This window comes from Tachysurus fulvidraco, chromosome 9 (assembly GCF_022655615.1).
Source record: "Tachysurus fulvidraco isolate hzauxx_2018 chromosome 9, HZAU_PFXX_2.0, whole genome shotgun sequence".
NCBI lineage: Eukaryota > Metazoa > Chordata > Actinopteri > Siluriformes > Bagridae > Tachysurus > Tachysurus fulvidraco.
This window is the reverse complement of record NC_062526.1, coordinates 17,487,983-17,502,982: the sequence shown is the minus strand read 5'-3', so window position 1 is coordinate 17,502,982 and position 15,000 is coordinate 17,487,983. Positions and strand designations below refer to the sequence as shown.

At 39.6% G+C, this 15,000-nt stretch overlaps 1 protein-coding gene and 1 pseudogene across 6 annotated transcripts in view; both read left to right on the top strand.

Annotated features, from left to right (window-relative positions):
- The window catches only part of ube3b (ubiquitin protein ligase E3B), a 16,730-nt gene extending 11,610 nt beyond the window's left edge, over nucleotides 1-5,120 (top strand). For all 6 annotated transcript variants that reach the window (XM_047818564.1, XM_047818563.1, XM_047818561.1 and 3 more), the window contains 8 exons: nucleotides 1-4; nucleotides 148-396; nucleotides 559-624; nucleotides 739-797; nucleotides 1,005-1,187; nucleotides 1,714-1,825; nucleotides 2,076-2,168; nucleotides 2,506-5,120. The exon at nucleotides 1-4 is cut by the window's left edge and continues 173 nt beyond it. In XM_047818564.1, coding sequence (XP_047674520.1) covers nucleotides 1-4; nucleotides 148-396; nucleotides 559-624; nucleotides 739-797; nucleotides 1,005-1,187; nucleotides 1,714-1,825; nucleotides 2,076-2,168; nucleotides 2,506-2,697 — 958 coding nt within the window. In that variant the 3' untranslated portion in view covers nucleotides 2,698-5,120. The remainder of the gene's footprint in view (nucleotides 5-147; nucleotides 397-558; nucleotides 625-738; nucleotides 798-1,004; nucleotides 1,188-1,713; nucleotides 1,826-2,075; nucleotides 2,169-2,505) is intronic.
- The window catches only part of LOC113656616, a 355,645-nt pseudogene extending 342,121 nt beyond the window's left edge, over nucleotides 1-13,524 (top strand).
- Nucleotides 13,525-15,000: the final 1,476 nt, after the last annotated feature.

The following is a 15,000-nucleotide window of genomic DNA, read 5'->3' as shown; positions in this document are numbered from 1 at the left end:
CAAGGTGTTTTACAGTATTGTTCTCTTTGTCTAGCTGTAAGATCTACAGCTTTAAGACCACACCAGCTTCAGTGTTGATTAGTTCACTTTAACACACCATTCACATCCATAAGTAATTTATCGTCAATTTAACATTGTATAACACAGACAACAAGTGGGAACGAGCGTCTGTACCCCTCACCCACGTCCAGCCTCCATGAGAACCACCTCCAGCTGTTTGAGTTTGTGGGTAAGATGCTGGGTAAGGCGCTGTATGAGGGCATCGTGGTGGATGTCCCGTTCGCCTCGTTCTTCCTGAGTCAGGTGCTCGGACACCATCACAGCTCCTTCTATAGCTCCATCGACGAGCTGCCTTCACTCGACTCCGAGTTCTACAAGAACCTCACCTCCATTAAGGTGCTCTGTTCGGCTCTTACTGCTCCGATTGTGTTCGACTTCTTTTCAAGGACTTAGATAAAATTACTCAAAGCCACAGATGATTCTAAACAATTATGAAAGTTTTTATTTAGATGATGGCTTGTGTGTGTGTGTGTGTGTGTGTGTGTGGTGGTTTCGCAGCGTTACGATGGTGATGTCAGTGATCTGGGTCTGACTTTATCATATGATGAGGATGTGATGGGGCAGGTAATCAACAACTATCTTTCTTCCAATCACTTATTCTCATTTTGTTCTTTGGTTTCCTCTTTTTTTCTACGTCTTTGTTTATATTTATACACGATTTTATTTTTCTTCTAACAGTTAGTGTGTCATGAGCTGATTCCAGGTGGAAAAACCATTTCTGTTACAAATGAAAACAAGTGAGTTCTTCACTCTATGATTATAGCTTAAGCAGTTTTAACACTTGTGCTAAAGATTGTAGGTTTTATAAAAAAAATTACATTTATTGTGTAGAAGGCAAACAAATATGTTGTTTTTTAAAAAATCTGCTTAAAATGTGTCTTTTCAGTCGTGCTCCATTAGCATCTGCTGTTTGGCCTTTAATCTCTCTCTTTCTCTCTCTTCAGGATCAGCTACATCCACCTGATGGCACATTTCCGGATGCAGACACAGATAAAGGAGCAGACTGGAGCGTTTATCCGCGGTTTCCGCAGCATCATTTGCCCTGAGTGGCTACACGTGTTCTCCACCCCTGAGGTGCAGCGGCTCATATCCGGGGACAACGCAGAGATCGATCTGGATGACCTCAAGTGCGTCTACCGTTTACCTCTATCTTTGTTTACTGTACTGTGATCTAGGTGTATTGTAGGTATATGTACTCCAGCATCGTGTACATCGTGTACATCGTGTACATCCAGCAGTGAATATGCAGCACATTTGCCACGCTCCTCCAGGGCTGGGGGTTTGATTCCCACCTCAGTGGACCTTTAGTGCACCCACTGCTGGATCAGACCCTATTTTAACAAAATTAAAAACTGTTAAATTTATGTGGGCAAATTATAGTCTGAATATTAATTTTTCACCTCATGTACGAATATGGGGTAAACAGTGACAGCAACATGCAGGTTTTCTCCAGGTACTTTGGTATCCTACCACAGTCTAAGGACATGAGTTATAGGATGATTTTCATGTCTAAAATTGTCCATAATGGGAGTGTGTGTGTGTGTGTGTACATGGACAGTTTTGCCCTGTGATGGGTTGGTGCTCCATCCAGGATGTCCCCTGCTCTGTGCTGCTTCATGCTCAGGTCATGAATTGTTTCTCTTTGTCCTTTAGAAAGCACACTGTGTACTACGGCGGCTTCCACAGCAGCCACAGGGTGATCATCTGGCTGTGGGACATCCTGTCCAGTGACTTCACTCCTGATGAGAGAGCCATGTTCCTCAAGGTGACTCCCCACAGCAAGCTCTTCCACATACACATTTATATTTAGAGTTCTGTACTTTCAGCAGACTACAGAACTTTAATATATATTAGTTTATTGGTGACTAGTACTAAACAACAATCCAGAAATTTCAGCTCTGCACTGTGAACTGATAGTAAAGCTGTGACAGGAGACGAGAGACAGGGTGAAAAGTTCAAGAGCTGTTTCTCATCATACTGAACATTTATTTCCTGATTTTTGTCCTATCTTGCAGTTTGTCACCAGCTGTTCCAGACCTCCTCTGTTGGGTTTCGCATATCTCAAACCTCCTTTCTCCATCCGCTGTGTGGAAGTGTCTGATGACCAGGTCAGATACACGTGCACACACACACACAGATGTCTTTGAAATATGTATGCATTTAATAGGCTTAATAGAGTTAAGATCCAGATTGCAACCAGGGATTGAATAAAAATGAATAGAGGTTTTTTGATACATAATCTAAAATATCTCCAAATATATTTTATCTTTGAGTTTATCGGTGACTATTGACAGTGCTCTTTTAGCATTCAGTTATAGAGACGTTACTAATGCCAGATAACAACACTGTTATGCTATTGTTATTTCGTGTGTCTGTGGGTTTCATTTGTCTGAACACTCTGCTGATTTCAGTAACGCGTGTGTGTGTGTGTGTGTGTGTGTGTAGGACACGGGGGACACTCTAGGCAGCGTGCTCCGCGGTTTCTTCACTATACGTAAGAAAGAACCAGGTGGACGTCTGCCCACCTCCTCCACCTGCTTTAACCTGCTCAAGCTGCCCAACTACAGCAAGAAGAGCATCCTCAGAGACAAACTGCGCTACGCTATTAGCATGAACACGGGCTTCGAGCTCTCTTAACACACACCTAAACATACCTCCTGACTGTTCCTAATTCTGCAATGATCAAACATGTGGCAGAGAAAACAATATCGAGCTTTGATTTACTCCGCACAGGACGTAGTTAGAATGTGTTTATTTTACACACACACACACACACACACACACACAATGAATGGAAAATGTAAGAGCTCTGTCGTACTCAGCATCTGAAGCCAAAGGACCTCTCCAGGCGTTTTTCACCTCTGTCTGGAGTGTGAACCTCGATCAGAACTCCCTCAGCAGATAATATTCCTGATTTCATTTCAGCATCAGCTCAAAAACTTCACCCTTTACATGGAAAATCTCTCACTGCTGTCTGTGAAGTTTGATTAGAACACAGAGCCACTTATGGATGTTGCTCTAACGCCAGGGTTTGGATAGAGTATTAAAGTCAGGTTTTTATTACTCACCCTGCTGGACCTTCACTTCTCATGAGGTTTGGGACAGAACCCCTCACAGCAGTCCAAGTGCAAGACAGCGAGTGTTTCTCAGGCTTACAGACAGAGACGTGGACTCAACACTCACTTAATCTCTGCAACGGAAAGCAATACGAATGCAACACAAAGCCATGAAACACACAACATGAAGATTTACTGAGACGTCTGTGTAGAATAAATTACACTGCTGTTTGGATCACTGCTGTTGGTTCATAATGTGTCATCATGTGAAGATCTAGAATAACAAATTTCCATGTTTTTTGTTCCCTTTTACACTACAGGAGGAGAGAGGAGCATATTGAAGTGACTTTTTGCACATGATTTTAATTCGAGCAGCCTGCCTGGAGTTTGTTGATCTAATTTACTTTGATTCGTTGTTGAAAAGATTTTATTGGTCTGAAAATGAGACGAGTTAGTGAGCAGAAATGATCTATTGTGTAAATATACAGTCAGATGAGAAATGCTGCATCTTCAAGACCTAAAGTAATTCTATGTTGTAATTCTATGCTGCACAAACCATTTTATTACAACTATTTTGTATTTTATTTCACTATTTCTTCATGCTTTGGTTTTCAGTTCTCTTGTTTTTTTCAGCTGCTTAAAATGTTTGTTGTTTATTTCTTTGCCCTTTTTTTAACTTTTAATATCTTGTCCTTATTTATGTCCTTGAAGACTGTTGACTAACAGTTTGCACCCACACACACACACACACACACACACACAGCTCTGTCCATCATCTGAGTGTTACACTGGAAACAAGCCATAAGAAGGAGATGAGTGAGTCTTAACCTGTTCCCTGATTATTTTTTTGAGACTGGACTCTGAAGCTCTCTGAAGTTCTCTTGCATGATGTCACTGGATGCTTCAAAACTCTGGTCCTGTTACTCAATTTACAAATGAGGGCATTCTCTTTTTTTCCTTTTAAGATCTAAAAAGTATGAATGAGATGTAAACAGGTGTTGGTGCATGAGCTGGTGAAAGAGCTGATGATGTGCTTTTATAAAAGACTGAAGATGAAGAGCAATAGCTTCTGTGCAGAAACCTTTTATTTTGTATGGATTTTTTTCCCCAGCCACTGTACTGTGTGTGTATAAAATACTAAATTAGAATCTTGTACATCAGCCTCACAGCAGTGCTTGTCATCTTTTTGTTTGTTCCTGCATGTTGTCCACACTCTGCATTTCAATCACAGTGTTAGTGTGTGTTCTTTAGATAATGGTGCTGATCTGCAACAGACATATTGCATGATGGGGTTTAATGTGGTGTGTAGTCAGAGTGTTCAGGTCTGTAAATCACTGCTGCTTGGCTTGTGTACTTGTTCTCTCTGACATTGAGAGGCAGATATCCAGCATGTATTTGTACCCAACTTCCTATTTCCTGCTTAACGATACTGCTGATTCTACTTAAATGTTGAACACAAGGGCTTTGGACTGCAAATCTTTCCAGATGGACTGGTGTGTTCCTGCTGTCTACAGTTCTGTCTCTGTGTGTGTCTGTTCTCCAGGTTGTAGGACTGACTTTTAATGCAAAGCAAACTTAAGATTTTAATAAGGTAACATTGTAGACTGAATTTGACTGATGATTGTCAGAATTTAATTATGTAAAATCTTTCTTTCCTCCAATTAAGAGATCTAAATCTTAATAATTCCTGTTTCTGGTCTTCAGTATTGCAGGTTTCTATAGGAACAAAAATAAACTGTCCTTGTAAAATTCTGTATTATCACACAGGTAGTAAAATTTATTCTGTAAAAATAGCTTAATCAGTTGGACATGTACACATTGGAATATTCTAAACTCTTTACTATTCATCATGTGTGTTTGTGCAGTTTATTCACCAGTTTATTTCATTTCTCAGTGATGTTAAATTCTGTGTTCTGATTGGTCAGAAGGTGTTGATAAATTTTCTGTAAGCTGTAGGCAGTGGTGCAGATACGAATGACAGTTATATTAAAGCACTCGCTCTAATATGTTCATGTTTCTATAGTTGCAGCTCATTCACAGGAACTTTAAAAATCGTCTATAAACAGTAAGCTGTCTGCGGTGGGGAAGTCTTCATGATTATAGGAGAGGAGTTTGCACTTTCTGCTTTGAGGATAGAATAAAGAGGCTGGTGAGGGAAAGACTCTTTATAACTGCTATAACGTCAGTGGGGTGGGGAGGGGCTTATTATGTAAATCCTGTTCATAAATAAATAAATATTGAATGTACCTACACATGCAGCATAACAAAACAACTTGAAGAAACTCAACTGTTCGACTACAAACACCATTTCCGCTGAAATAAAACATAATTCCAGCACCAAGCAGCTAAACGGACAAACAGAAAAAAATCGAAAACATTTACGAAATTTAACCGATGAAATTACTTTATATCAAACAGGAATACTTTATATCAGCTGAAATGTATGTAAACACGCATTTATTATGGATTGTATTTGTTTATTTGGTCCAAAGTTATCGCTGTTTTAATTCCCAGAAGTGCTTTGTGCTAGTGCTGTGTCGTTCACGAACGATTCGTTCATTTTAAACGAATCTTTCCCATGACTCGTGTCGTTTCGGGTAGTGATTCGTTCGTTTTGTGTTGACCGCGCATGAGCAACATTGCATAAGCTTAGTCATAGATATCTATGAAGCTTAGTAAACAAAAAAGATTAGTTCACCTTTCGAGTCCTGTTAATCTATATGCAGTTACTTAATAATAGAGGTTGCCTGTGTAACCTCCACCTTTGTAACATTGCATATTATAACAATGAACAGACTCTTTAATTGTTGTTTATTGTTTAAGACTAAACAGAGTGACAGTGGAGTTAATCGGAGTTCGACTCAGTAAATAATAGATTTAGTGTTTTAGTGCTCAGACAGTGAGAGATGTCGCTCTGCAGCACAGTGATGAAGACTCTGATCTTCTTCACATTTTCTCTTCATCTTTCATCAGCAGGTGAGTTCTGTAATGTTTACTGTCTTTACTACATTTATTTACTCTCTAATAATAAAGTTTAACGCTAAAGCTGTGATAAGGGCAAATCTGACAAAGTTACACATAAATAATACAGTTAATAAATAAATAAATCTCACCAAGTAAAACAGAAATACTCACTTTATTATTATTATTATTATTATTATTATTATTATTATTAATATTATTATTATTATTATTATTAAGTTTGATCTTTACAGTATTTCCAGTGTGGGTTGAGTTAGTGATGTAATGTTAATGTGTATTTTTACACTTTTACAGTCACACACTCGCTGCAGTATATCTACACTGGAGTTACACCTGGAATAAATTTCCCAGAATTCACTAATGTGGGTCTGCTGGATGGACAGCAGTTCAGCTACTATGACAGTAACATCAGGAAGAAGATCCCAAAGACGGAGTGGATACAGAAGATGACTGCTGATGATTGATTACTGGAACAGTGGGACACAGAATCTACAGGATACTCAGGAGAGCTTCAAAGTCAATGTGGCTACAGCAATGCAGCGCTTTAATCAGTCTACAGGTAAACACACACACACACACACACACACACACACACACACACACACACACACACACACACACACACACAGGACAGATGGTTAATGTTTTACTGTGTAATTAAAGAACAGTAGTACTTTACACTTTAATTGTACTAAGCAGTTAAACTAGTAGTTAATTGTACTAAACAGTTAAACTAGTAGTTATTTGTACTAAACGGCTAGTTTATTGTGAACTATTGTAGAGCTACAGAACATGTGATGAATAAAAGTCAGTAATAAAAAGAGGAGGCAGTAAATAAGACTGTAATTCAGTAGAGAGTTGTGTCTGGTGCTGCTCTGTGCTTCATCACGTCACTGAGACTGAAAACACACTGAAGTGAAGGTGGAGCTGCTTACAGCACAGAGCACCGCTCTACAGTAGAGCTGCAACTAACGATTATTTTTTCTGTCGACTAATCTAGCGATTATTTTTTTGATTAGTCGACTACTCTAACGATTTTTATTATTTTTATGTTTTTGCTTATTCTAGTGTTCTTTTTTGATTAATTAATTAATCCTCTGGATAACTTTACAAAAAATTATAAGTACAAATTCTAATATAATATTTCAACTTTTATTACATTTTTTCCAAAAAATACTTCAATGTGGTTAAAGTGTTTACAGTATACAAAAATAAAGTGCCAAAAATAAAATGTAAACAACACTTTAGCATCAGGCACGAATAATGCCATATAAATTCAAAAGCATTCAAAATGCCATATAAATTCAACAAAAGCACTGCTCAACATTGTGCAAAAATACATGAAAGACATATACAAAAATAAAGTGCCAAAAAATAAAATGTAAACAACACTTTAGGGCATCAGGCATGAATAATGCCATATAAATTCTGCCTAACACTTTGCAAAAGATGCATTCCGAAGGCATTATGTGGTTTGAAAATACTGGTCAACAACAGTATGTAAAACATACCTGAAAGGTAACATAGTTTTAAAGGAGCCAAGTCCAACAAAAGCACTGCTCAACACTGTGCAAAAATAATGGCAAATACAGTGCAAAGATTACCTGAAGGCATCTTGTAGTTTAAAGAAGTCCAACATAAATACAGGCCAACATAAACAGTGCAAAACATTGGGGGCCTGTTACTAATTATATAGCATTGCAATGGAGGAAGGTTAGCATATCGACATGCTCTGAAGATAGGCTTGCTCTTTTTTTAGTCACAATGTTGCCAGCAACTGAGAAAAGCCTTTCAGATGGGGTTGATGTTGCAGGCACAGACAAGTAACTCTTTGCCAGCATGGCCAAGATGGGAAACCTCACTTTATCTTCCTTCCACCATTTCAGCGGATTTTCCTCCTTTGGAATAGCCTGCTCACTAAAGTACATGTGTATCTCATTCCTCACAACTTCACTGTGAGTTTCTTGATCTTGGATGTGACCAGTGTCATCCTCACCATTACTGTGGTCATCTGAATCTGAACCGAGCAAAGTGTCCAACAGAGACACTTGCCTCTTCTCTGAAAATTTCATGTCTGCACTGACTGACTGAACCTGTTCCTCACATTGATGTTGATGTGTTTGTCCTCATATCTTCTTTTCTCCTCAAGAGCAAGAGCTTGGACCTTGAGGTGAACTTTTAAACTGTCCTCTGCTAGCAGGAATTTTAGTTTGCGGAATCTGTGGTCCAGGGCTGCTGCAATAAGACATATATGTTCTCCATCATCTTTGAATTTAGCTTCCCGCTCCCATCTTGATGTCATCTCCTGTGCAGAAACACTTTGGAAAGCCTTTACTGTTGCGGTCTCGAAAACTGTGCTCTGTATGGATTTCTGGAGGCCCTTTACCAGAGGAGGTAGAGCGGAACCAGTCACATAGGACTCTCCACTCAAGAAAACAGTAGCACACTCGAAAGGCCACAGGACTTGTTCCACTTCCTCAAGTAAGCTCCACTGATCATGTTTTAAATCCAGGAAGTGCTTCCCTCATGGTGTGACATCAGGATCGGAAAGTGCTGCAGTCATAGGCCACCTCTGTTCAAGCAGGCGGCTGATCATGTGTAAAGTACTGTTCCACCTTACGGATACATAATTTATTAGTTCATGCTCAGGGTTACCCATTTGTTGCTGCTTTGCTTTAAGCTTTGTAGTGGCCAGCTCATTTTTTTTAAATGTTCCAGAAGGCACTTTGCAGCCCTCAGTGTCTTGCTGATCTGGGGATCCCTCAGGGCATGGTTGACAACTAACTGTAAGACCAGCACACCTGAGAGAAGAGATGCCATGCTTTTCTTCCAAAATATGCAGAGCAGCGACAACATTTGCAGCATTATCATGGACAACTACAATTACATTGGCCATGGATATCTCAAACTTCTCAGCTGCTTTTTCCACACAGTTAGCAATGTTTTCAGCTGTGTGCCGATCTTCAAGTGGCATGGTGGTCAGATTGTACGATGTAAGCTCCCAGTATTCATTAATGAAGTGGCATGTGACACCCAAGTATGCCTCTGTGGCAATACTGGTCCATGCGTCTGTGGTGAGAGCTATTTTTGTTTTCACGTCTTTGAGTGACGCTTTCGATTTTTCAAAATTCTCCTCATATTTCTTCTCCATCAGCTTAGTGAAATGGGACCTGGAGGGAAGTGTGTATCCTGGGTAAAACGTGTTGATCATCTCACAAAATCCTTGACCGTCTACAATAGAAAACTAAAACTAACTCCCAAAACTAATTGTAATAATAAATACTTACAAAGATGGCTCGTCCTTTTGAGGTCGGAGAGCGCCAGGATGTTTTCTTCTGAGGTGCTTGTGCATCGCAGTTGTGCTGCCATGGTACGCCATTTCGGTTTTTTAAAGGTCACAAAGGACCATTTTATTTGGCCTCTGTTTAAAGTATTCCCATACTTTTGGTAATCGTGGTCTAGCTTTTTGTGATAGACTGGAACTTTCTCCATTCCCAGGAGCAGAAGCCGCCATTACGTGAGATGAATGTAAACAGTGTGACGCGTCGACGCATTTCACACATGTCGATGTAATCGATGACGTCGACGCGTCGTTGCAGCACTACTCTACAGGATGCTTTACTCCATCACACTACACCGTGGACTCGTCACATCACCCATGTGTTCATGGGAATAATGTCTGAATCAAAATCTTTAGTCTGTGCTCGGGGGGAGAAGTTTGTGCTTCATCCTGAGCTGTTGTTGTTGTTCTACTTCTCCTGCTGTGCTGCACACTGATTGGTCAGATTTACGTATCTTTCCTGTCCAATCAGATGAGCTCGGCATGATGGACATTCCTCCTTTCAGACCTTGCAGTGTTGAGCAGTGTGCAGTAAAGCTCTCAGAATTCAGCCAAAAACAGCTGATTGATGAATCTTCACTCCAGCACTGAAAGGTCCAGTCCAGTCCAAAGCCTGATGGAGTCGATGCCACAGGCCGAACATCAGTCGCTTTACATGACAGAAAACTGAAGTGAACATCAGACGCTTTATTTATCTGTCTTTATGTTTCATTTGTCTGATCAGAATGAAACACATCAGGGTTTGAAATGTAGATCAGATGCAGAGAAAAACCTGCAGAACTGCTGGAGAAAATATCTTCTGCTGTCGATCTTCTTCTTCTTCGTGGTGTTGTTGTGTGATGTTACTCACTGTAACACTTTAACTTCACATCAGTTCAATAGCTACATGTCCTGTTAGCCAGCTAGCTATTATTAGCATTCCATTAGACTGGATCTGATATTGATGTGCCGAGTACAACATCGTTAGACTACAGTAATTATTATAGTTACAATAAAGCTAGTAGCAAGTATGCTAAGTACTGCTATGCTAACTATTTTACAGTGTAATTAAAACTAGTGTACATGTTATTACACGTAGTTAAATCTGGTGGCTAAATGTGCTAGCATTCTGACTATCTATAGACTAACTATTTATACTAGTACTCTAATAAGTTAGTGATTGTTGCACCATCCAGTAGATCTTGTCATTAAAACAGTTTCAGACTTTGTCCTAGAGCTAGTTGATGTTCTGCCAACTGTAGTAATGGAAGTGAAACAGTCGCCTTGTTTATTAGCAAGATGTTCATGTGTTGTAATGTGTAGAATGTCTGCTGTTGTGTTCTGATGTTTATAGAGCACTTCCTGTCCACACAGTGGTGTTTGTAGTTCACCTCCTGTAGAACTAAACACAGAAAATTCAAACGTGAAACTTAATAACATCAACAATGTGAAGATTAAGTAACTGTGTTTATGTGTGTCTTTGTGTGTGTGTATGTGTGTGTGTGTGTGTGTGTGTCTTTGTGTGTGTGTGTCTTTGTGTGTGTGTGTGCTCAGGAGTTCACTCAGTGCAGCTGATGTACGGCTGTGAGCTGAATGATTTCATCAGTTTGGATCTGAAAACTCTCACATACACTGCAGCTAAACGACAAGCTGTGATCACCAAGAACAAGTGGGATCATAATCCTGGTATGTCTGTGGGCCGGAAGAACTACCTGGAGAACATCTGTATCGATTGGTTAAAGAAGTATGTGTCTTACGGCAGAGAGACTCTGGAGAGGAAAGGTAAAGTGTGTGTTCTGTTACTGTAACACACACACACACACACACACACACACACACACACACACACACACACACACACACACACACACACACACACACACTTCTCCTGAGTTGTGTTTATTTAAATCTCTACATAAAAATTAGTTAATTCTTTAAAAGCCGTACATTAAAAGTGTAAATCTATTTTTCTGCCCAACACGAAACTCTTTCACATCTTTGTAGACAGAAAATCTTGACCACATGACCAATAACTCTGAACGTCACTGAGGGAGAAAATGAGGTGACGTTCTTCAGATAGTTCAGTGTGTAAAGTGAAAAGACCAAAATCCTTCAGCAGAACAGCAACGTTTTATTTTAGTTAAACAAAGAAAGTCTTTTCAAACTAGAGAGAAAAAAGAAGAAGAAAAAGTAACTGAATCTTTAAGGATGTTTTCATCCTAACAGTTTACAAACACTTTAAAGAGTGATGATGATTAGAAAGTGATGAAGATGCTGTTTCTTGTCTCCTGTGCTGCTCACAGCAGATGCTCTTTAACAGTGTGATGAAGCTTCAACGTTCTGCTGTAAACTTTCCTCCTTTCCTGCAGAAACCATTCCAGTGTCTCAACCTTCACTAAAACGTCCTCAGCAGGAACACAGATTATTCCTCATCAGGGTTCACATGAGGAGTTTAGACATGAAGAACAGAAGAGACTTTTAATATTTCTGTCTCTGCAGTTCGTCCTGAGACGTCACTGTTCCAGGAAGAAGCCTCTTCTCCAGAGGTGGTGTGTCACGCTACAGGTTTCTTCCCCAAAGCAGTGATGATCTTCTGGAGGAAGAATGGAAAGGACGTGCATGAGGACGTGGAGCTCAGAGAGACGTTACCCAACCAGGATGGAAGCTTCCAGAAGAGAAGTATTCTGAAAGTCCCAGCTGAGGAGCTGCAGAAACACACCTACACCTGTGTGATTCAGCACAGCAGCTTGGAGAAGGAGTTAGTGCTGAATGTGAGCGAGCGACAGATCCTGAAAGGTCAGAAACACTTTCCTCTATAACTACAGATTTACAGTGAAATCTGATTTCCTGCTGCAGCAGATAATAAAGACTCTGATTTAACAGGTGGAGGATCGATGGCTATCATCATTGGTGTAGTCGTGGCTCTCATTGTTCTCGTTGTTGCTGTTGTTGTTGGAATTATTTTCTGGAAGAAGAACTCTGGTGAGAGGAGGAAGGAGGCAGATGTGAAGTTTTCAGAGAACAGATTTACACTTTCTAATTCTTGAAGGAGATTTGATGAAGATTTTACTTGTTTTTAATCTAAACTGATAAACCAATAAATACATGTCTGTCCATCATCTGTGTTTCAGGCTTCAAACGTGCTCCAGCCTCTGAAGACTCTTCCTCCACCACTTCCTCCACCTCTGTCTTCCTTAAAGCGTGACTGTGTGTCTTCCTGCTGAAGTGAGAGAGTAAGACATGATGATGTTTACAGTGTCATATGGAAGATAAATCTGTGTGTGGACTGAAACTCCAGCAGAAAAGACTGAGCTCACATTAAATCTCAGCTCAGAGCTGATCCTGTTTCTTTCTCTCTGTTTTTCTAGGAGACACCAGGAGATGAGGACCACACACACACACACACACACACACACACACACACACACACACACACACACACACACACACAACACAATTGAATCAGGTTCAGGTCGTCAGCACCTGAGAGCTTTAAGTTCTGTCTTTTCCCGCTGACTCCAGTGAGATTTTCCTCAGCAGATGTTTGTGTAGCTGATGGATTTGTGTCTCAGACAGAAACTGGGTTCTTTAGATGTGATGAGTGTTTAACAGATTGGACTAAAGTGTAAAAGAACAGGAGTGAAGACAGCAGAAGCAGGAGGTCATGCTGGAGGATCAGCACTCCGAGATTTTATTTTCAACACAAGAACAAAACACAAAGTCACTAAACCTCACTGAGGACTTTATTTATTACTGAACTCCATTTAAAACTAAAACAATCCATTCAACACCTTTTCACATCTGAACGACCTGTTTAACAAATCTGTGTGTTTTATTAGCTTCAGTCTCATCAGCAATTATAACACATCATACTTTGTCTGTTTCCAGACCTTTAAACACACAAACACACTCAGCACTGACTCACAATCAGTTATCAAACTTCATCTGTTCTGTTTAAAGGGAATTAGTCTGTAATAAAGACACATTTACTGGTTTGTGTTTCTTCTCTGTTTACACTTTAGCTTAAGATTAATATTAACATGATAAAGATAAAACAATACAAACTGTTATAATAATGCTGAAATAAATAAATAACAGTAACGTCCATGCTTGTGTGTGGGTTTTTTTTTTATTATAAGGAAAATAGAACGAGATACAGAAATTAATAAAAAATATGATCTTAGAGAAATGGAGATGGAGCTGTGGGTGAAGTAAAGAGCAGAAGTTTACCTGTTATCTGAATGGGAGGGGCTTACTTTCTCTCACCTGTCAATTCGAGAGACAGTGGCCAATCATAGGCATCTGTGAGCTCATGTACGAGAAAGAGGGTAGATGATGTTTTCCACTGCTCTGTGATGCAACACATCTGGATGCTGTTAAATATACAACAAAGAGGAAACATGGAGATTATTTCATCTTTAAAACTAAAGTGTAACAGCCATTGTTCAGGCTCACAGAGCAGTTCTGTGTTTTTTGTGCTTTTATTTGTTAAAATGTGATTTATTACTCTACTTTCACTCTACACACATTTATATAATGTACACTTGTAGTTATTAACCCTGAGAACCAACTTAAAAAAAACATTTCTGTTTTTGAAACATATTGTTATTGTACTGTAGTGATACTTCATTTAACACATCCATTCAACACATCCGCAACAGTTCTCTTTGAGGTTATACATATTTTTAGTTGCCTTGCACATATCTTATTCTCAGTGGCCCTGAGCTGAACTCAGGATCACATCTTGAACTGATTGCTACAAAACTCACAACATGTTGCAGCTGGTGGCTCTGTAGCACATCAGTGCAGTCTTGTTTTATGATAATTAGCCCTAAGATGTTTCTTGATTTAGCTGAGGCATGAAGCTGCTTATCTGCCGGGTAAGACAGCAAGTGAAAGCTGGCAAGTCAAAGCAGAGGCTCTCTGAGGGAATATTTCTGCATCTTTTTTCTGGCATGTCAATGTTTAATATGTTTAGCAATCTCATATGCTTTTCATATGGTCTCACCATTGTCTGACCTCTCAACAGCAAGGTGTCTAGCTGTCCAGCTTCTATAAATCACACTGTACACTGAGCTCCATATGTCAGAACTGGTCAATCTTTATTGTGAGCATATCCTGAAGTGATATGAGTTTGTTTGATCAACTAACCATTTAAAAAGTTCAATTTATAATGACTCCTGTCCTTGTGACACTCTTTTTTTTATTGTAAAACTAAACAGTGGTCCATGTTTTGCTTCATCCAGTTGAATGTAGTAGCATCAAGATGACTGCACATTGCCACAAATGACAAAAAGAAGATCTACTCCCAGTTTCATGCACATTTATTGTTTGACTGCACCACTACCAAGTAAAAGAACATATTCTATGCCTGGTGAGATCGAACAAGCTGCAGTATGAAAAGTGATACACTTCTTTCCAGACCTTGCTGCTGTCATCTTGAAACAGAGACAGAAGTTTGACGCCATATGAAAGAAATGGAACATGCAGTGAGATGCGATTTCGCTTTCCTTCCAAGTTCATCGTGACCGTGAAGGACAAGGAAATGAAAACTTTTGTTTCACACGAACAAGCAGAGGCATA